General features: G+C 35.2%; 1 protein-coding gene and 1 long non-coding RNA gene across 9 annotated transcripts in view; one reads left to right on the top strand and one right to left on the bottom strand.

The window, feature by feature from the left end:
• The window catches only part of LOC136853642 (inter-alpha-trypsin inhibitor heavy chain H2-like), a 245,366-nt gene extending 231,181 nt beyond the window's left edge, over positions 1-14,185 (top strand). For 2 of the 7 annotated variants that reach the window (XM_067129473.1, XM_067129475.1), the window contains exons 11-23: positions 496-678; positions 1,183-1,365; positions 1,781-1,914; positions 2,831-3,035; positions 3,744-3,923; positions 4,503-4,586; positions 4,882-5,077; positions 5,358-5,471; positions 5,968-6,119; positions 7,162-7,634; positions 8,723-8,892; positions 9,950-10,019; positions 12,987-14,185. In XM_067129473.1, coding sequence (XP_066985574.1) covers positions 496-678; positions 1,183-1,365; positions 1,781-1,914; positions 2,831-3,035; positions 3,744-3,923; positions 4,503-4,586; positions 4,882-5,077; positions 5,358-5,471; positions 5,968-6,119; positions 7,162-7,634; positions 8,723-8,892; positions 9,950-10,019; positions 12,987-13,179 — 2,337 coding nt within the window. In that variant the 3' untranslated portion in view covers positions 13,180-14,185. The remainder of the gene's footprint in view (positions 1-495; positions 679-1,182; positions 1,366-1,780; positions 1,915-2,830; positions 3,036-3,743; positions 3,924-4,502; positions 4,587-4,881; positions 5,078-5,357; positions 5,472-5,967; positions 6,120-7,161; positions 7,635-8,722; positions 8,893-9,949; positions 10,020-12,986) is intronic. The other 5 variants (XM_067129477.1, XM_067129478.1, XM_067129479.1 and 2 more) reach the window with 3 other exon arrangements.
• Positions 9,792-13,065, bottom strand: LOC136853643 (uncharacterized). 2 transcript variants are annotated; one of them, XR_010857517.1, is made up of 3 exons: positions 12,928-13,065; positions 12,607-12,738; positions 9,792-10,700 (listed from the first exon to the last, which is right to left on the bottom strand). It is a non-coding gene; the product is annotated as an uncharacterized lncRNA (long non-coding RNA). The 2 variants fall into 2 exon arrangements; XR_010857518.1 differs by having other exon boundaries at positions 10,566-10,700; positions 12,612-12,738.
• Positions 14,186-23,465: the final 9,280 nt, after the last annotated feature.

Raw genomic sequence — 23,465 nt, 5'->3', positions numbered from 1 at the left:
TTGATATCTGCGAACCCACAAGTTACTTTTAACCACTGTGAGAGAAGTCGTTGCTGAAATGCAGGGATGGGACCTCATCCTGAATATTTAATTAGCATTGTCAGTATTTATTCAAGCGTAAATGTGCTTTTAATTCTTTGTATGGTACTCTATTAGACTGCAGAAGGAAACAATGTAATAATTGCAAGGAAAAATGGAAGTAGTTAATACCAAACTTGATGTCTAAATTTAGCATATACCTTATACCATACGTACTGTAGTATGTTTTAAGCTTATTAATGTTAGACGTTTAAAGAAAATTACCAAAGAGGAAGGAAAAGATAATTCATTTAAGAAAAACAAGACAAAGAGGGTGACAGTAAGCAAATAAATTGTTAATAAAGGATCAGTTTTCAACTCTTGTTCACCTTCAATTTGTTGGAAGTTTAATATAGAATAATTATACACAGTATTTCCCCAGATGTTCCCCAAATTTATTATTACCCATTTTGACAGCGCGCTGGAAACTATTTCAACCACTTCATTGCTCTGGATGCCAACGAGAAAATGCCCAAGTTAGCGACTCACACAGTATTTGCTTTGGATGTGTCTAATTCAATGGGACATGGAAAGCTGGATCAGATGAAGGATGGCTTGAAGGCAATCATTAAGTCAATGGATGCTACGGATTCTTTTGAGGTAAGGTGGAATGTCCTAAGTAAAGATTTGACTTTTCGTTTTAATTATTTTGTTATTTTTTTATAAATTTAATAATTTTTTATTGGAGAGTGTCCTTAATAACTCATTTGTGCGCAATAAGTACTGTATTATGTTTCATTTAGAATAGGTGAACCCTCTCGAACGACACGTTGTGTTCTTGAAGGAGGTATGGAATACTAGAAGTGTTGATCTATTATGCATGAGTGTTGTAGTACTGTATTATGGGTTTTTTCAGATTGCCAGTCTCACACGAATTATCCATTCTCCCTGCACACTCAAGTCTTAATCCCACATTTTCACACAGTTGTATAACAGGAACACCTAATCCACACAACTAGTCATAGTTCTTTCTGTTGCTTGTGATTGTATAATGTTATGCATCTCATATCTTTGACTATGTATTTTTAAGGTAAAGAGACTGAATGAATAGGTTTTGCCATGGCAGTGATTTTATTGACCTTACGTGTTCCTATGCACACGCAGATTTTGGCCTTCTCATCGGACGTTGCCACCTTGGGTATCTTCAATGGAACCCACTATCGTAAGGCACTCCGCAGAATCAAGAAACTTCAGCCTATGAGTTACTCGAACTTGAATGCAGCCTACATGCAGGCACTGAAAAGTGCCAATCAGTTCACAGGAAGCTTCTCTCCACTTGTCAGACAGGTAAGAGTTTTATTTTGTATGGTGTAAGGAATAAAACAGGTAAAGAGAATTAACAGGGTCACTCAAGACTTCATTTTTCCATTTTCTACCTTTGACCCCTCTTGAAGCAGAAACTTTTCCTGTAGAGAATGTCTTCAAAATTTTATTCGGACTCATTGAAAGTACCGAATATTCCATTCCTTTACCAAATTCATAACAATTGCTTGAGTTAAAAGTTTACATTTTACCTACCCAAGTAAATTTACATCTGGAATTAGATTAATGGAATATATTTTAGATATAATTTTGAATGATTAATGAGAATTAATGTTAAGATATTCAGAGTACAGTACTGCATTTACATACATACATTACATTCGCAGAATCTCCTATCATAATCACATTCTAGAATTTGATTGTTATTTATGTCCTTTAGATTGTGGTTATTACGGATGGGCACCCAACAAAAGGTATCATAGAACCATCAGTTATTCGCAGAAATGTCCGTGACTCCAACATTAATGGATATCCTATCTTTGGAATTGGATTTGGGCTCGATACCCATTTCAGGTAAGATATTATTGTGCTGATATTTTATAGCCTTTTACAAAGTTTCTTCATAAATTATGTAGTGTGTTCGTGTATTTTTAATCTTTTTTTTCATCATATTTCCATTTGTCTTCTATTTTGCAAAGTATTTAAGATATCACACAAAAAATATGGGATTATACTTGTAAGTGAACTGAAGAGTTTTATAGTTCATATGGGTAAAGTGCAAAAGTACTACTGTGCAGTGAAGGCATACTTTAATTTTTTTATGATTCTTATTAGTAATATATGGTTTAATATCACCAGAATCAGTCTGTTTACCCATAGGTTTCAGTAAATTTCTTTGACTTGTCTCTGGTGACAAGGAAACATCTACATGGTGATCAGTTTCCTTCGTATCATCATTGTAATTGGGTGTTTAAACCACGAATTAAAAGTAAATATTGGCAGAGTTGAAAATAATGAGCTTCGTGCATATCTGGTGTTTATCCAACTTGCTAAAGAGGTGGACTGCAATGCAAGCCCTGTTCCAACCTGATTATAGAGAAATCTTTTCTTTTAACCCAGATGCCAATAATAATTTATGAAAGATCCATGTTGGTCTGCCCAGTAGAAATGCATTTACTCTGAAATTCCGATTCAACTATAGGATTAGTAAAGCCATTCCATAATTTGTTCACAGCAGAATAAAACTAAAAAGTTTTGGAATTGATCATAGAAGAAAAAGTAAGACTGTTACACTCTGTTGTACATCTAGCACTGCATGGTTGATGTTTGTGGTTTTACAGATTGATTTATGGTTACTAAAACTGGCGTTACAACTGGCGCTGAGTGTGGTTTTACAGGATAGTTATTATTTTTACAGTAAGTGTGATAGATAAAAGCAAGACAGTAAAATGCAGTAGTTTGTAATTAACACGACTCTATTTCATAACAGCTTGATAGAGCAAATATCAGCCGACAGTCAGGCCTCAGCTCGACATTTGAAAAACAGGAAGACGTTAGCCCAAGACTTGGAAAGGTTCTGCAGGGAGGTCTCTCGCCCAATCTTGACTGATTTCGCCATAACCTATCCGGAAGATGAGGTGGATCCAATTTCAGTCTTCAAGAATGGAAATTCCAATTTCTATTCTGGAGGAGAGGTTAGTGTCTCCTTGCTTGTTTTTATACTGAAGAGGAAGAAGTTGTTTCAGCAGATTTTGTAACTGATAAATCGTTGTAGACTAGGTAACATATGGGGGAAGTCAGTGGCTATAGGTTTTTCTTATCTCGTCATTTAATACTGTAAATCAAGATGAAGAAATGAGAAACAGAGGTTAGCTGCTTTTACAGCTTCTAAAGCAACCCTAGATAGTCTGCTGACTGTTCGCTCTTCGCATCTTTACTTATTGAGTTAAGGCATCTTTTTATAATATTTTTATTTTAATTACCTTCGAGTAACGTACATATAGAGTACAATGGGATACAGAAACCTGATACAGTTCTTGCTTAAAACTGTTATTCGTTTATAGAAAATGTATTTCCAGATTAACATAGAGAATGTAGATTAAATGTCGAAGGTAAACTTAAATAGAAAGGAATGGCAGTATTACAAAATTAATACTGTACAGTATTAGCAAATTTGTGCCTGGAGCAAGAGGCATTAGACAACATGACCACTATCTTGACCATTGAAAAGATTTAATTTACAGATTAAATCACCATAAACTGAAGATACATACATAAAATTATCAGAAAATGTGAAGAATCAAATTCAAATTTGACCCAAAAGTGGTGAATATTGCAAAACTAGTTATCAACAAGAGCAGACAGTATATACTGTAACACAATTCTTTCGTATTCGTTCAAAGGTCATTGCTGTTGGGAGGATGTTTGGAGTAAGGAATGTCCACCCAAGAGTAACAGGTGTGAGCCAAACAGGTGCGGTGCATTTGCAAACACTGCAAACCAATGAGCCAGACTTTTCCCTGACTGAAGATGACATAAGCAATTCAGCGGTTGTGAGACTCTGGGCTTTTGTAACAATTCAGGTGAGACGAGTCTTGTTGTTTACAACTATTTTTTTTTTTATATATGTTTTGCTTAGATGGTGTTTCATTATGACGATGTCAAAGAAAGAATAAGGAAGCTGTTTTAACCTGAAACTTGAGCATTTTGCTCTGGAAGGTTCAAAATTGTTGTTTTATCCTGAGATTTTATACTGAAGTGCAGGAAAATTTCTCAATTAAATCTACTGTATATTAAACCTGCTTTGCGGTCGTTTCATCTCAGCCAGTCTGTACATGGCATCTAAGACACAGACATGAGAATTTTTGGTGTCTTTAAGGACAAAGGATCTAAATCTGGTGAAATGTTTAAATGTGATTTGTGGAGAATATTTTTTATTACAAGTTGAATAAATTTCTGTTATCTAGTCAATTTCATCTCGTTATTTTTACTATTGAGGTTTGAAGCATTATTTTTTTCATCCTACCACACTAAAGGACAGTATTCTAGCAGAAAATTCACTTTACACAGTGATCAAAGGAAAATATCACAAGAATTTCAAAATGTAAGGTCAGAATAGATATGTGATTAACCAACATTACAACCTCTATTTTCCATTCCAGAATCTGACAAAGCAAGCTAAGCTTAGTGACAATTATCCCCACGTGAAGAGACTGTTAGATCAAGCAACACACCTTGCCGTGAAAGTATGTTACTTTACTGTTTCTGTATTGGGCCTTACCCATTTTACATGGTATAACTATCATGCTTCAGTGAGATCAGTTAGTAATAGAAACTTATTTCCCGAGTGATTCAGGTGTATAGTTTATCCGGTTTTGTTTGAAATGAATGTACAGTATTTTTCACAGCACAGACACTCGTAAGACAGTTCATGAAGTATATTTTCATTGAATACCATGATTAAGAAGTTTGGAATAGAGTTTATTTTTTTACAGAAGACTGGAACAGAATTTATTTTTTAAGACACTTAACCTACTAAAGTTCAGGTTTGTGACCCTTGTGACGTCACTGGTGGTCAGGGATGCGACTGGAGAATACGAAGTGGACTCTGCGTCTGTTGATTTTCCCCATCTTCCTGTAAGCCATGGACCAGCTGCTGCTTATGTTGGACCGCCCAGTATCATGCGACCAACAAGAAAACAGGCTCTCGCATATCAGACGTTCGGTAGGATACAATGTAATTATGTCTACAGAAAATGTAGTTCTTTTTTCACAGTCGAGTTTCTCTAAAGGGTAAATAGAGAAACTTTTAATTATAGAGATATCTGCTGACCAAATTAAAATTAAATTTTGATTGAACTTGCATTGCAACATTGCACTTTTTCCCTTAGACTGTTCATTCTGTTATCACTAGCCTTTATGTTTGTTATACTGAAAACAAACTGTGAAGTTTTAGAGAAAATATAGTTACTGCTACTGATGGAAAACTTATCTTTGCATGCTATTTTTTTTTGCAGTAGATCAGGATCCACACTTTGTTGTCAGTCCACCTGGTCTTAATATGCCACTTTGCTTTGATTATCACGCCCATGATGGTGCCTACATCAGCCTCATACGAGATAAAAGTTCTGGTAAGATGGTCTATGCAATGTCATGTGAATTTGATGAAAGTGAATGCGCTTATCTGTAAGTTTTCACTTTTTTTTTATCTTAAGTTACTAGTAAATTGCATCTGAAAGGCTGTATATCTAACACTATACAGTACTACATATAACCAGCTTTATGTAAAGTGCAGATTATATCAGTTTCACAAGTTTCAAAATCTTCCACATTAGAGCTCCATGCTAGAGTTGCTCATATAAATATGTAAAGGAGGTTTGTTCCTTTAAGATGCTAATGATTGTTCACCTAGGAATAATAATAATGGTGCAGCCCAAAGTGACTATATATATTCACTTTTTAAGTTAGTTTTATAAAGATAATAAGACCTATTTAAATATATCAGTAATAATGTATTGGAAAATTTCCATAGGTCTTTTTGAAATAACAATGTGGTGTTTTGCTATATAATGCTTGATAAGTCTTTAAACCTTCTTTGTCCATGTTTTAATGTGTCTTACATTGCAGGTATTATTGTCAACGGGCAGACCATGTCTGATGTCCACAAACCAAAACTTACATATATAATTAAGCTCTTCATTGCCTTGGGCGATGTGAACATCACACTGACACCTACTCATATGGAAGTTGACTGTGTTGATGATAATGGAAATGTGAAGGTAAGAACAAAGTTCAGAATCTCTGGAATTCATGATTCCATACACTGTTCCAGTGATGAATATGAGAATTATCAAAAACTGCAGTCCTTCCTCGTTTGAGGGTAACCTGTGGAAAATATGATTTGGTACCTTAAATTCTTTACTGTGTTCTTTTACTTACTTTTCACACCAGTAATATTACAGTATTGTTTGCTTATATATTCATATAATGTATTGTTTCTTTATGTATTTATTCATATATTGCTAAGGCACTACAGTAATAGGGAATCAGGACCAGCTACCACACCTGACATTATTTTTCATTTGTTCAACCACATTTATATCTTGTCATTGAAATTAATTACAAACTACTTATGCTTAAGAGCACTGCGTGATTATCCAGATAACAATAGAATGGTAACTCAGTTTTTGAACTTAATTTGCAGTTTTTCTAAAATTTATCTTGTTTATTTAGTTGATCTTGTTAATACTGGGCAATGACTACCTGCATAATTAGTTTTGTAATTTAATATTGATAGTATGTAAATATCAAATTTGCTCTGGATGTTTATGCTGATTTTGCTTTTGTTCCATCTTCCCAAAACATTTCACTGTATTTCACTCCATTTTATAATTTTGACTTACTTGGTGGATAGTAATTAGACGAGAAGCTGTGTTTACCATAAAAAAAAAATTAGCTGAAATTCTAGTCTTACAAATACAGTATCAGTTAGAAAACAAATAGTACTACTTATAGGATGAAAACTGTGCCAATTATAGGATGAAAAGATTTTTTCTTTTAATTTTCTTGAGTTTATTTACATAATATATGTAAAATAATGGACTTTGATATTTTTGTCTTAGCAAAGTACTTTATCATTATCAGTACCATGTTGTATAGCTCTCCTGACTTCCTTCTTGAACATCCTGGGATGTAGTTTAATTTTAGAATGTTTGAATTCATTTCAAGTGTGAAGTTTGGAAAATAATTATCTGTAGTATCTCAAGATATTGCAGACAAAATATCTGGTTGTGCTTAATTTCCACCTTTTAATCAACACAGGTTGATCACATCACAAAATCTCTGTGGCCATTCTACAAAAGAAATGGGAAGAAATACAAGAAAAGGATGGCCAATTTTCCTGACAGACAAACATTCCTTCATGTACATAAAGAGGAACAGGATGTAGTAAGCAGCACACCAAGTTCAAGTGCTCCACACGAAAATATTAGCCCTACAACGCCTGAAAGTGTGGCAAATCCCCTACTGAAATCTTACCCACCAAGAAGGTTACTTATGGATGATGGAAGATCTCAGGAAGAAGTTCATTATGTCATGAATTCAGTTGCAGATGATTACATTCCACATCATGAACACAGGAACACAATAAGGCGTCAGACTCGAGATCCTTATGGCCATGGTATAAGGCGTTTCACAAGGCAGTCTGGTAGCAGCGATCACTCAAGCAGACAAGGACATGTTGACCAAAATCTCTGTAGTGTTAACACAACATGGAAAGATGGTACTGGTAAAAAGTAAGCAAAGATTTTCTTAGCATCTATCTTAAATTCTTTACAGAACTTATTTTGGCATACAGTAGTCAGTCTTTTTTGGAGGAGCACTGGCATCAGAGTGCCTTCTGGATTTACAAATCTGTGGTTAACAAAGAAGAAATTTAAAACAAAAGTTTTACCAATATCTAAAAAGCTTCAGTTGTAATGGTTAATGCACCTGTTACTTTCAGCTTATTAAATTCTGTAGACATAAAAAACTCGTTGGTAACTACAAATTGGTTATCTAGAACTACTTTGACTCTAATTATTGCAGTCAGTATTGGCCCTCAGAAAGTATGTCATCATCTTTGGAAAAATTGCATATACAGTACGAAAAATGCAAGTATAGCTTAAAGTAACACCCATTTTATCTTTTTATCAGTGTTTTAATTAAACGAGTATGAATATACATAGCATTCTGTGTATAACCTCAATAAGCTGCTTGGGATTCTTAAAACAGGTTGGTAATAGAGTCTACTTTTGTTTCTTTCTTTCTGTGTCTTTCAAGTTGGGCTTAAAATGGGCACAGGTTCTCAGAATTATAAATGGCTGCTCTGGATCAGGTGTTACGTGGACTTCAGGCAGGGGATGTGAAGAATTTGTTCTTCATCACTCTTTAGGTGATATCATCATTAGTTTGACTGGACCACTGAACTAAAATACTGACTCCCATAGGGATGGCTACTCCTTTAGTAAGAGCTGTGAACAATGATAGCTTTTGAAAAATGTTAAATTTATTCTATCAAAATAGTGTATATGCAGATCATATGCAACTACTCTCAGTTGTTTTCAGTACAACCTGGGGATCCATAATGGGTTGCAATATTTTCTTTGTAAATGGGGGATGCAATATTTCCTTGGTAAATGGCTCTTCATCTTTCTCTCCCATACTGTTAAATTAGCTAACAGCATTTTAAGTTGTTAAGCTAGGTTTAAGGACATATTTGTCTTTGGTATAATTACAAAATCCTAAACAGAAAAGCAGTGTCCTGGATATTGTCAGCCAAAGGATAGAGTGATTTGCATTGTTTTGTCTTTTGATTTATTTACCTGTACATTCTCTTTTGTAGGTATGGTGATGTTATGGTGGTTTTATATAAAAAGAGAAATATGCATATAATGGTTGGGGATGGGCAAGCCCACTTTGTCATAGTACGATCCAAGAAAGATGAACAACACTACCTGGGATTCTATTTACAAGATGAAGAGATCATGTCCCCAAATACTCAAGGGCTCATAGGTAAGTTCATTCCAATTTTGCAGCAATCATTGCATATGCTGTAAGGAACTGCAGTGTCATGTAACTGTTTGCATATTGGATTTCCCTTTTTGTACTAGTTACTATTACTAATAGTTTATGTTTATCATCCAGTTTACCAAATAAACATCCAGTTTACCAAATAAATTTTTGTGTTTTGAATCTGCAGTAAAGAACCATGGAGTTATAAGAAATGATAAATGAGCCTTTTACTGTGATTTGTATTTGATTTACTTTAACAATTACACTTTACTGTGCAATACAGTTAAATATTTTTCCCATTACACTTTGCAATCAAGTTAGTCAGATTTCTACACATTTTCAAATTTTGCCATATACATTTGAAGTTATGATACAGGAAAAACAGTACATTACAGGTATTTTATGTGTATATTTATAAAAGTTTAATAGGTCCATAAAAACACACTTTGCATGACAAAACTATATATTCCTATCAACATCCTTTAATCCTGCTCACTGGTCAGTTGGTGAGTGACAAGTGCATTTATATGGAATCAATCCACTACTGTTTTTAGTCTTATTTTTAGCTCCCACCTGTGTTGTCTGGTAGGTGCATCTGCTGGAACACATGAGTATTAGACAGTCTGTGAATTGGGAAATCCAATTTCACAGACAGTTTAATACCGAGACCCTCGCTCAAGCAAGTGTTCTAGTGAATATGCCCACCAGACTCTACACAGGTGAGAGTAAGGTGGACCAAGAATGATGACATACTGACCCCCTTCATAACAGGAATACTGCCATTTCCAATAAAATCATCATTTCTACACCTGCATATCCCATATATAAAAATGCTTCTCTCATCAACTATTACATTCATCAGTGATCAGGATTAAACTGTTAATCAACATATGGTGTTGTCAGGTACGTAGTATTTTTATGGCCCTTGTAAACTCCATAAAACACAGATTACAGCAAAAAAGGACAGTAATGTTTGTATACAATACATATTTATACATTACAGTCATATTTAAACTTTAATTATAAGGTATGTAAGGATTTTGCCTCTACTTTCCAGGTCAGTTTACTTCAAAGGTTATCACAGTTAACTCCTCAATACCTGCTGAACAGCCAGATGAAAAGTCAAAGTAAGTCTAGTTCTCTAACAGTGTCGTTTAGAATGAAATACTCTCTTCCAATGAGAAATCCCTTAAGTATTTAAATATGCCTGATGCCTTTTTACCTCTACCATCAGTTTTATTGTTTCTGAACTCTGTAACTTATCCTTTGATTCACCCATAACAAAAGCTCCTGTGTTTCTTTCAATAAAATGGTGAACATTACAGTTGAAGCATTCATTGGCTTGCTGTCAAAGTGAAAAACATTCTCTTTTGCAAGTTGTTTAGATAAATTAGCCAGTACAATATGATACGCAGGTTGGTGCTGCAACAGAAACCTAAAAGTAATTACTGTAGTCATTTTATGGAAGGCCTTGTACTGTACTGTATGACATTATTATTCTTAAAAAATTAAGTGTTTCACTTAAATATTTAAGTCGTCTCTCTCTCTCTCTCTACAAGCCTTCCTCTAAGCATGCTCTTGCCAATGCAGTCCATTTACAAAGCTATCTTTACAATATACTATAACTACTTACAGGTGTTTCTATTCTTCCACCACTCATATGAGATCCTCTAGTGGCAAGAAAACTTTTAGGTACCTCTTCTTGAACTTATTTTGCTTTAATTTACATTGGCCAAGATCATGGAAAGATGTTCCATCATAGCAGTTTTACTTCCTCTTACGTCTGACTTGTGCTCTGGTGGCCATCACTGGGAGATACAAAATGTGAATGAATTAAGATAGTATGCATATTACACAGGTACATATAGCAGGCTGGTGGTTTACAGCTGGCAGGTCAACTGGTACACTGAATTTTGATTGGTTACAGGTTATGCCCCCCTATGTACACTTAATTGTATTTTTTGTACAGTATAAACTAAAGTATTTGGTTTTTTACGAGGAACTTACATTTTAAACAATATATAACAAGGCAAAGTTTCCTTGATAATGTTTTTTTATTTGCAAATCCCTACTTGTCTAGATAACCAGTGTAGTATCTAGGCTGGAGTATTGTAATCCTTTATATTTATAATTAATTAATGATTTTTCCTTCTTTCCTAGCTAGATTTAAGATGTTGCTGTGTAGTCCCCAAGTGTTGTGATCTTGATGACCTATATGTTGGTATTGGCTGGAGCGACGTGCTAGCTAGGATATGAAAGTCTGTTCAGGGAAGATGATAGCATCTGGTGGTTTCTCTCTTTCTCTCATTGGTGTTTAGTGCCTGGTTAGGTGCCAGCTGATTGATGTTCATTAAAAGTGAGGAAAAATTCAATTGTAATTTACGTTGTTGATGCCCTACTACTTTTCAAGTTCATCTAGTGCACAGAGAAGGCCCAGGCATCAGCAGGCTGACGCTTGATCTATAAAGTTTGTCCTTTTTAGTATTTCTTTTTTTTAGGTCTCTTATTATGATTTTGTTCGCAGTGATTAAAGATGGCTCCATCTTGAAGGTTTAGGAGTAGTTATCCAATATATGATGGTGGCATCCTTACATTGGGCATGTGAATTCGTACATGACACTACTCTTCATAGACATCTCTGGGGGAGCTGGGTTGTTCTTAAGAAGTAGCCGACTGTCTTATTATTCTTATAGTAAATTCTAAGCCTAATCTTATTTCTTTCTACAACTGGGAGACAATTCCATTGATTATTTTCCTGCAAGCTTTCTGATCTTCCACTATACATGGAAATAAGGTTAATCTTTTGATTTAATGTGAGAATGTGAAGACAGACGTCTACTTCTAAAGAACAACCCAGCTCCCCCAGAGACATATTTGAAGAGTAGCATCATCTATGAGATCGCAAGGCCAGTGTAAGGATGTCACCACTCATACAGCAGGATAACTACTACTAAACCTTAAAGAAGGGGCCATCTATAATCATTAAGAACGAAATTATAATAAAAGGCATAAAATAGGAAAATTTAATAAAAAGAACAAAATTTATGGACCAAGCACCATACCCTGATGCCTGGGCCTTCTCTGTGCACTACATGAACTTGAAAAGAAGCAAGGCATCAACATGATACATGAAACCGAATTTTTCCCCACTATTATAATGAGAAACAAATCAGCTGGCACAACCAGGTGCCAAACACCAATGAGAGAGAGACAGACCACCAGATGCCATCACCTTACCTGAACAGACTACCATATCAGTCACAGCAGTAGGGAGTACCCTAGCCAACATGCCCCTCTAACCAATACCATCAAACAGCTCATCAAGATCACAACACTTTCGGGAATGAAGGAAAAATTATTCAACATCATAAATACAGGATTACAATCTCCAGCTAGATAGTACTACACTGGTTATCTAGATAAGTAAGGATTTGCAAATAAAGAAACACCTTATCAAAGAAACATTGCCTTGTTATTTGCTTGTAAACAAAAATGTATGTGCCTAACAAAAAACCAAATACAATTAACAAAAAACAATGAGTAAAACAGTAGTTATGAAAGAGTTAAAAAATAAGGTACTGGGTGAAATGTCACAAAGCACTACTTGATAGTGTAGTATTCATGTTCCATGACGTTACTTTAATTAGAAAACATTATTTTGACTCAGAAAGCATGAAAATGATACAGCAGCTAGCTTAAATGAGAAGCACTCACTTCACCTTGTATCAGCAAAACTGATGTTGTAGAAAATCAGCAGATGAAATGAGAAGTTTCCTGTGGCAGGCAGAGGTATCCAGCATAATCAATATTTTACTTGGTAGATCATCAATAGTCATTTAACAGTGCCTGTTGGACATTAAGGTGTCTGTAAGTTGTATGGATAGTTAAATGTAGTGTCATTTCTATAGGATATATATGGAATGGTTAATATTGCACCATAATAAGAATAAAGTTAAATTTTTAAATTTTCTTTTCCTACAAGCACAAGTCTTTTGGCCAAACCAAACTTAATTTTAATAAATAGTTACTACTTACCTTGCAAGACAGGAGCCTCTTGAATTAATGATTTCATTGTATGTTATTTATTCTTCCAGGGTGGAGTTGCTAGTGCAAAGACGAACAGCAAAGAGAAGACAAAGGCAACGAAAAGCACGTGTTATTGGCACCTTCTCAAGCCGCAGATCTAACCCAGGTCAAGAACATGTCGATTGTATTGCAGTCCGCCAGGGTAGAAGATTGTTAGATGGAAAGCCTGAAGATTACCTCTTGAGTTGTCTTCAGTGCTGAAGACTTGAGGAGTGTCCTTCTGTGATAGGACTGCTTTATGTACTAATGTTCATCATCTCCTGTAAAGATGTAGTTTATATCAAGAAATGACACTAAATATATCTCACAAGTCACATTATTAAGCCTGACCAAGAAATACGTTTATGACGTATGTTAGAATTTTCATATCACTTCGTAAAAAGAATGTAATTGGTGTATAATTATTTATATATTACTGTAATTAGAACATTTTGGATGTGCCTGTTGGCATTTAAAGAAAATAATTGGTGTAGGGTCATTATAAAAGGTTCAGTCTTGCATAATGAACACACTAATGATTTAAGTATTACCGTTTAATTTTAACATACTAGCTTTAATTAGGATGATAAGACTTACACTATAACGAACTGCACAAATTACTCACAGAATGTGTGCATTTTTAGAATGCTTATTGTGTGTAAATAAGAGTTATATATAAGATTATAGCTATATAAGTCAGTATAATGAAAGTTGGTCTAGATATGCACCTATGTGGAAGTTTGTCAGTGCAGTTTTCCACACTTTTAGAAACCCAAGTGATATTACCCCTTCACAAACTTTGAGTCCTATAAACTTGGAATTTTGCACAGTCAGCACAGTAAGAGCCCATACAGTACAGGGTTGTGTAATGTTAGGTGGGGAACTTGTCAGCTTTTGAATGAGAGAGAGAGAGAGTGAGTTTGCTGTACTTGAGTTTTATAAGACTTTCTACCTTATTCTTTATTTCATACCAGTGTCTGTTAGCTTTACAAATGTGATAACTTTTTAAGTTTTGCCAAAATCAACATATTTCATAGTCCTGTAAGCTTTATCACATAGAGGCTTATGGCTTATGACTAGTAAAGCATGTTTATTGGCAAATTGTGCTGGCAAGGTTTTTGCAAGGCTACATTTGTACAGGAATGGTAAGGGAGTTTAATAGGATGTGGTATTCATTCAGTCATATTACCTTAAGTACAGTGTTTCAAATACAATATCCTTGTGAAAATTTTGTTTCATTAGTGCAATTTCCCTTTGTATAATGAAATGGCCATTTACTTGTGAGCAAGTCACAGGCTAAAATGCCAATATAGAGAAAATAGAGATATGAAAATAAGATGAAATGTTTAATATAAAGGCAGTAGAAAATAAGATTAAATTTTAAATAAATACAGCCGTAAAAATCAGGAAAACTACGTATTTACATCAACAATTTACACTAAAAAACAATTCCACAGTTCAATTGTAATAAGAAAAATAGACTTATAAAGGTACTGTGCAGTGTGTCAAAAAGGCACCTCCTGAGAATGAGTGTTTATACTCCGGAAAGCTACGTACACCAGTTCTTGACACAAAGCATATTTTAACAACCTGGTAACTAATAACTGATGACTCAAATAACCTTCCTTCATTGTAAATCCTTTAACAGAAATCTTCAATAATATATGTAACTGCACAACATTCACAGATACATGAGCATGAAATCTGCTGATCTCACAAGAGCAGAACAAAGAACTCAAGCAAACATGAGAAATATCAACTAGATCTCACAAGAGCAGAACAAAGAACTCAAGCAAACATGAGAAATATCAACTAGATCTCACAAGAGCAGAACAAAGAACTCAAGCAAACATGAGAAATATCAACTAAAGTCAAACATAACTAACTGTAACCTACAGCAGATGTGACCTGACTTATCATGAGAAAATCACCAGTTCAGCAACGTAATCATTGTACTGTATACTGTACAAGCATACAGTACAGTATTACCGAGTTACATGTCAAGACTCTTATTGAAGTAACCTAATGATATATTCTTGAATGAGGTGAAAATCAGAGCAAGGTCAAGTTAAAGAGGCTTGGACAGTTAGGCAGGAGCTGAGAGAAGAGACAGATGAAACACAAAGCAATCTTGTCAGAAGCTCAATCAAAATTTGACATATTTTGCACAATCTGCAACAGTAGCCTCTACAGGTTTTAGAAACCTAAGAATGTACAAATACTCAAAATGCATATGATCTTTCAAACACAGGCCACTTAGGAAGTGAGTTACCTCACTTCATTTCCAAACTTGTCAGTTGCAGCCTTCTCAAGATTTGGAATACCATAAAAGCCAACATTATCCCCTGGTACACTACAGGTGCTTGCCAAAGCTATTCAAAGGAAGAGATCATAAAGTACCAAAAAAACAAGCAGAAACCATAACACTACAGCAAAACACAAAAATTATGAATTTACAGTATGTAAACTGGTCGTGGATCTTGAGATGCCATGACCCAGTACAAAGGCATTCAATTAATTACCAAAAAGACAGAGCAGAGGAAACAATCATGGAAGCCCCCTTCAAACTGGGAGTGCATGTCCCCAACAGCATTTGATGGTACAGAACCACCTTTTACTTTCTGAAGGGATTCATCATGCCCAGAATGCTTTAGGAGTTCACAAAGAAAGGATGGAAGCGGAGGATCATGTTATCATAGTTAATACATTGACTTGTGTCAACACTGAGTCAGAACAGTAGCAGCATCCCACTAAAGTGAAAAGAGACTAGTGGACTAATTGATTAGTTCTGCCTAACTGGCATCACACCAAAGGTCATAGAGACAGTGGTGAACAGAATGACTGCAATGCTTGAGGGAAAAAGTTTATAATGCAGGTGAAAAACGTGCTTCAGTGTGCAGCAATCGTGGGCATTTAACAAACATGGATGAGGTTCTCAAGAGTTGTGACAACAAAATACCAAGACTCAGGGCTATGGTACACTAGGAGGATCATAATGAGCAGTAGACATAATCGTTACATAACATAGTAGGGAGGATGTATAGAAGACAGAGTATGGTTTGAGATTGTCCCTCAAAAATCCTTCAAATAGTTTTAAATAAACACTCAATGGGGCTGAGATTATCTTTTGCAAAGCTTTCAAATATTTTTCAATACAAACAACATACTGTATTACCTTATATCTCTAAAAATTTTTAACTTGGCTACCGTAAAGTATTGAGATGTCCAATCTGTTGGGCTTTACCAAAAAAAAAAAAAAAAAAAAAAAAAAAAAAAAAAAAATGTTCATTCTTTATTGCCTAAAAGAAGTAAATTCTTCCACACTTGCCTTACCATTTCTTAGTTCTCATATTCTTCCAATGGAGCCACAAAGTTTGTACGATGGGCCATCCTTGACGTGCTCTGGATGTTGGGACAATATGGCAGACTGACCAATGGCCATTACTATAGTATATAAAAGTTGACGATGACAAAGTCTAGGCCATTATCACCATTTGTTCATGAAACTGATTCCAGAGGCAGATCTGTTGGCTGACCAGAATGGAAAATAATTTAGAATTAAGAATACAGTATAGGAACCAAAATAAAATGAGTGGTGGGTTTGTGGTTAAATGAATACAACTTTTTAGAAATAAAATTAATTTTTTCATACAAATCCCAACAATTTGCTGGAATCACCACAACCACTACCAGTATATCCCATGTACCATCTTTAGTAATCCCTGCACATACACATAATTGAGATGTTCATTTGATTTTTGCTGGAATCACAGTTGGTTAGGAATAAATCGAGATACTTTACATCAATAACTGAGAAAGCTAACCTCCTTTTAAAATATCAAAAGACATTGCTCAATTGACTACAATAAAATATATATATATATATAATATATAAATATATATATAAACATAAACACTTTATATTCTAATATACACATTATATATATATAGCATATATATATATATATATATATATATATATATATATATATATATATATATATATATATATATATATATATATATATATATATATATATATGAAAATAAAACCAAGTCTAGATATTCACTTAAAATATATTCATCAAACAAACCTAGCCTGCAGTTTTTGTATATTAAACCAAGGAATGGAGCAGATGCACAGAAGAGAGGCAGAGTTAGGCGTGAGAAATCCCAACCTTGCCTAGAACACCGTGCCTGGACCTAGCCAGACCTTACCTTCCTATCCTAACTTAGGGTGCAATTCCCTTACCTGGCTGGGGGGTGCTTTGCCCCTCCCGGACCCCCTGAGTAACACAGAATATCCTGTCTCCCTCCTCTGCATACTATCCTATTTCCATTACGACAAAAGTAAATTTTTAATTCTCTAACGCATACATTAATGAGTGGCAAAGAGATGGAGACATCTTTCATTGAAACTCCCAGAATGATGTGACTGATAATCGAATAAACTTTATTATTCTGACTTTTCATGGAAATTGAAATAACTTCAGCAACATACCATTGTTTACCAAGAATGCAGTCCACAGGTCCTAAGGCAAGAGAGACATGGTGATACATCCTTTTACAAATGCTCTAGAGACACTGACGGTCTGAGACGTGGAAGCAAGGAGGTGAAAGCATAAGGAAAGGAAAGCCATTTGCTTGATGACTCTCTAATACCCTTCATTTCCACGTTTTTTGTTTACCCTGAAATTTACCCACAAGTGTGGTGTGATTGCCCTAAATTAGGGGTATTTTACCCTAAAGTGATAGCACTGTTGAAAGGGGGTTGATCAGTTGGAGTTATCACACAAGGAGTGGGTTCTCCTCCCACTATCTCTATATATTTTTTTATGAATAGACATATAGACATACAAGAAAAAAGTAATAAATTCTAAATGCTTCATCCATTCATGGAACACTTATAATTAGGCCTATGTAAGTTACGTAAATTATATTAGACAATTTAGTTACAATTTAGTTAGTACCGTTGCATTTCCATAGGCCCCAAATTGTGAGAGAACTGGACAACTACCATTGGTTCTCTCTCTCTCTCTCTCTCTCTCTCTCTCTCTCTCTCTCTCTCTCTCTCTCTCTCTCTCTCTCTCTCTCTCTCTCTCTCTCTCTCTCTCTCTCTCTCTCTCTCTCTCTCTCTCTCGGTCTTTTCTCTCTTTCACACACACACACACACACTCTCTCTCTCTCTCATATATATTCTGTATCTTCATTATTTGTGTTAAATTTTATAAAAGAAAGATCTCCAAGAGAGAGTACGTAATTGTAACCCGAATAACCTATGCCAGCACGGCTTCCCTTGCTCTTGAGGTGCCTAGTAACAAATGATACGTAAAGCGATGGGTAATTGTAGATTTGTAGTCCTTAATCCCACTGGACATTATGTTGGTTTTCCAATGTTGAATCCGGGTGAAGTGTCTAGACTGTCTATGTACAGTATTATGAAACTTTTAAACTGTTCTTGATGGCCACTTTTGGGTCAAATTCCTTTATTCTTTCCTTTGTACTCATGCAGATATTACTAAACAAAAAATTTACAATAATGTTGCACATGAATAACAGGAACACAAGATGATAAAATTAAAACTTAAAAATAAAGTTTCCACAAAGGCATTGGACTATACCATTTAATTAAAGTGCTGGGACTTTGTAATACAAATTCAAGAGATATGTGGTCTAAGTAAGTGCGTTCTTCACCATGGATTAATTGGGGAGTCCAATCTAAGTCAGTCATTGAATATTGACCAAAAACTTGGTGAGTCAAAAAACTGAAAGGCCAGATGTGTAAAAGATTTTAGGTGCCATTAACCAATTGTTTTGTTCTTAAGTTATTTGCAGAGTGGTATCTCAAGTCCTCCCTCAGCCAGGAGGAACAAGATATACATTTTAAATGTTGATCTACAGGTTTAACTCCACAGGTGTTGTTGCATTTCTTATGTATACACTAATCATTATGCCTGCATGAGTTTGACTAATGGAAATAATTCTTTATTAATATAGGCTATATTGTATATTCTTAGTTCTATCTGGTGTGTAGTGGCGACATCTCACGTGACGCTATGTATCAAGGTACTTGAAGGTAGGCATAAGAATATTTTATTTTTTTGTCTACAGACAGAATTTGACACAGACGGGGCTATCAAGAACACTAAAAGTTTTGTGAGGCATAGACAAAATGGACACTATTGCCTTGGGTTTAACATTGAAATACTGACCTAATGTCTAAGGGGGAATAAGGACTAAAATCACTCGTCAGTTGACTTATCATTTATTGCGAAGTGCTTAAACTCTCGGGCATCTCTCTTATGAAATATAGTGCAAATAATGACATCAATACAGCTAGCAAATAATTAAATATATACCGATATGCTATGAAATAGCGACACTGAGAATTATTGTCTGCGTGTCAGAGCAAATACCAAACAACAGGCTACTGCTCCACTCTCTCTCTCTCTCTCTCTCTCTGAGAGAGACTGATTAAATGGTTATCGTAACTCTGTGCCAATGGAAATGCAACAGCACTTAAATAACGGAAAAGTCTGCTACCAGCATTTTGCATAGGCCCAAGTATGTTTCGTAAATGGATGTATCATTTAATTCTGTCTTTCAATATATAAGTATGAAATTGTTATATAACCATATTACCCTCTTTTATCCCAGAAATACCCCGGAGGCAAGAAGAGGCAAAAGGAGAATTCTGATCATCCAGGGCATGGTGTGTATCTGCTCGATCATCCCTGAATGGTCATATGGATCTGTTTCTGTTTGTTGTTCCGAATCCAGAGGTTCATATCAAGCCTCTTGGTCATTCCAATCTCTTAATACCAAGATAATAGTAACAATAATATTAGTAATAATAATAACCATTATTATTATCATTATCATTCCAAAGGTTTTGATGGACTTATTTTTCCACATGGAAAGAGTAAATAAAAAGGTAAAGATTTCACTCACATACATTGAATAAACGGTCATAGTATAATAGCAAGAAGTATGTTACAGGTACAGAAAGAACGTTTGATTACAACACGTCAATCAATGTCGTGTAAAAATAATTGTGAGGGTAAATAACTTTATATATAAAAATCCCTTCACTGAAAATTTATGTTAATTTATGGTTGAGATATTAAAGTAGAAAAAATTTCCTTTCCGTTTTCCAGCCCAGGCATAGAGAAAGCAAAAATAATGAAAAAAGGATCGAAGAATTATTTTAGGAGGTAAGAATATTGATAAAGATTACTGAGACAACCATGAAAGACAGAGGAACCTCGAACATTTCGGAGCCTTTTCAAAGCTTTGGTAATGAAAGGGGAGAAAATATGGATATTGGAGACAGAGTTGCTTTTGAAGTGGAAACAATAATAAAGAAGGAATGGTGAATGTGCTCCAGGTCTGTTAATGGGGAGTGGTTCTGGATCAGCCAAGTCAAGCAAGGACCAACACCTAGGCCTATGTTACTAGCCTATGTATCACTCATGCTGTACTCCAGGTTAGGTTAGGTAGAGGATTCGGTAGAACTATGGAACAACTCCGCATGGGGTATTACCTTGGAAATTAACTTTCCTATAGTATTTTGGTTGCTTATCAAGAACTTACTGTTATGTTTTGTCGGCTGACTGTAATTAACCTCAGAACTGGTATGCTATTGCAGGCTGGCCAGACTGGAACGCTTTTGTGCATGCGCAGTGTTAGGCCTACAGGGGAACTATTGGTAAAAAGTGGTTTCCTTCACAGGGGGGCTGGGAAGTGGAGGCCCCAGCTAAGTAACATGGCCTACTAGGTTAGGTTATGTTAGGTTAGGCTAGTGTGGTTCTTTTTATAACAGATCTCCTTAGCCAATCCACTCTTCAACATATGGCTCCCTAATGACTTGCACAAGCACAGAACCATTTCACACAGTCCATACAGAGTTATTACTTAGAAATACCATATTCATGCATTCATTGCATGTTTTTGTACGCTGTTCCTCCCACCTGACCAAAAGCACTGGTCACTATAATATATAGTGAGGGGTCTAAGCTTATATCACCCTTTTTACAATAACCACATAATTTTACATATGGGTATACATATTTATCAATAATTTACCATACCACTGTACAAGTTTAATACCACAGTTCTATTGTCGTGACCCCATATAATTATGCTTTCAGCATAGCCTATGTAAGCAAGGATAGCAGAATACCTACAGTATAACTGTGAACATCGCAACTTACCTTCTGAAATACTATTAAAAATGCCTATTTCGTTGCACTTTATTAAATATATTACCTGGCGTTACGGGAACACAGAAAATTAGTGGAAACTTATAACTTACGGGAGTCCTGCTATTAATATAATGATCGACTTCGCCAGTAGGTGGCAGTAAAAGTAAACCTCTGTCGCACAGTTCCTTACGGTGTTTAATTTAATTTTTAGTAAAATTTTGGTCATATTTCGTAATGGGTTTGTGAAATACTGTTTTATAAATATTTAATTTGTGAAAATATCATAAAATAACTATGATAAAACTTATAATATCATATTTTTTTATTAAGGTCATAGAGAAAGAATCCAACTCTTGAAGAATGTCTTGACATGTTTATGTGTCACGTTAATTAAAAATGTAAAGTTAAAAATGTGAATTTTTATCTTGCTTGTATACTTAAGGTAAAATAACAATTACCTCTGTATATCATTTCTGCCATGGTAAAAAATGCGGACAATCAAACCTTCATTGTAAATGAGAATGCCATGTTAGTACCAAGTGAATGAAGGTAACTATATGTGCAATTTATTCCTGCATTACAAGTTTTCAAACCAGAGCCTGCCAAACCGTCTTGTACAAATCAAATATTTATTTTCAAATTAATGGAACAATAAACGCACAGGACAAATAATATTAAAACATAAATTAAAGTTATCTTAAAGACAAATATTGAAGGCAAATGACGAGTCGCGAAGAGACGAGACCTTCTGGAAGAGAATCCATTCTACCGTTTTTTGCATTTATCGTCACATAGGCCGAGACCTTTGAAGATTGAATTGAACACGCCTCCGAAGAGTCCGTCCCTGGAAAACCTGTTATAGAGGAAATAAAATTAAATGAGTCGTCAAATTTTGAAAGTGTTTGTTTTCGAGACTGCTTTTCATGAATGACTTCTTCCTTTCGAGTTGCCAGTGCAGAGACTTGTACCTTCGAAAGCACGAGTCAGTTTAACAAACAACAGATATGCAGCTTTAAATGTTATTCAGTCAATATAGCAGCATTTTTCTAATTAACAAAATACGGAGACCAATGAAAGTTTTAGTAAAGAGAAGATTGTTTCCAAGGTCTCTAACCTTGAATGTTACCATCGCATCTTTCAGAATTCAAGATACTCACATACTTCCGAGGAATGAAGTATAATCATCACAGTCGTCTTTTTTTTGGCTGCAATTGTCGCCGCCACTCTTCCCAACTGTCCTTACTTCCGTGGACTTATTAGTATTACTGTCATCAGGAGCTTGCGTGCACACACCATCCAAGCAGACCTGAAAAGACCGTGCTTTCGTGACAGTGCATAGGTAAGTGCAATGGAGTGGGATTTCTACGGGAACCCCGAGTTCTGTCATGATGTCTCGTGTAAATTCTAAAGGACGTTTGATGTTTGGTTACCATGCTAAGTGCTCTCCCGTGTCAAAAGAATGACGTACTTTTTTTAACGTTTTCAGAAAAATAGTATCTTGGATACAGGTTGGAACAGCAAATCTCCACGTTTGGTTAAACTTATCTACCTCTAGATTTTATTTCACTGTGTCATCTAAATATGTGCGGTATTCTATATGATATAAACTCGCAAAACATATCTAAAATTTGCCAACTATTCTGTCTTTGTGTTTAACTAGCATATACAAACAAATACACACACATCTGATTCAAGGGTGCCTTTCAGTTCAAATCCAGGGACCACACTCAGTAAACACACGAACAAAATTACATTAAACAGAAAAAATTCTTGTACTGAAAGATTTTCACATTAGTTTAAAGTGGAATTAAATTTTATAAAACTCTTGAAACATTCTATTTACAATGTCCAGAAGATTTAGAGAGAGAGAGAGAGAGAGAGAGAGAGAGAGAGAGAGAGAGAGAGAGAGAGAGAGAGAGAGAGAGAGAGAGAGAGAATGAATCATTGCTCATAAAAATATAAGAAGGTAAAAAGTTACCTCATGTGAGCCATAATGATCAACGTTGCGTAAAACCAGCGCATTTTAAACCATGTTATGTTAATGAGAAAGAAACAGACTAATGTCGAAAAGCTAAATTCTCTTCATTCTAAGTCAGGGTTCCCGGATGTGCAACCAGGTGCGATAATGTTCAGTTTTTCATTTTCTGAAAGCTGAAACGATGCCAATCGTGAGATAAACAATTCAATTTTACTCTTACAAGGTGGTAGCAAAAAGGGTGTGTGTGTGTGTGTGTGTGTGTGTGTGTGTGTGTGTGTGTGTGTGTGTGTGTGTGTGTGGGTTGGTGGGTGTGGAAATGCATGCAT

The sequence above is a fragment of the Macrobrachium rosenbergii genome, chromosome 27, assembly GCF_040412425.1.
Source record: "Macrobrachium rosenbergii isolate ZJJX-2024 chromosome 27, ASM4041242v1, whole genome shotgun sequence".
Lineage (NCBI taxonomy): Eukaryota > Metazoa > Arthropoda > Malacostraca > Decapoda > Palaemonidae > Macrobrachium > Macrobrachium rosenbergii.
Note: the sequence above shows the minus strand (reverse complement) of the source record. Positions and strands in the feature narration are given on the sequence as shown.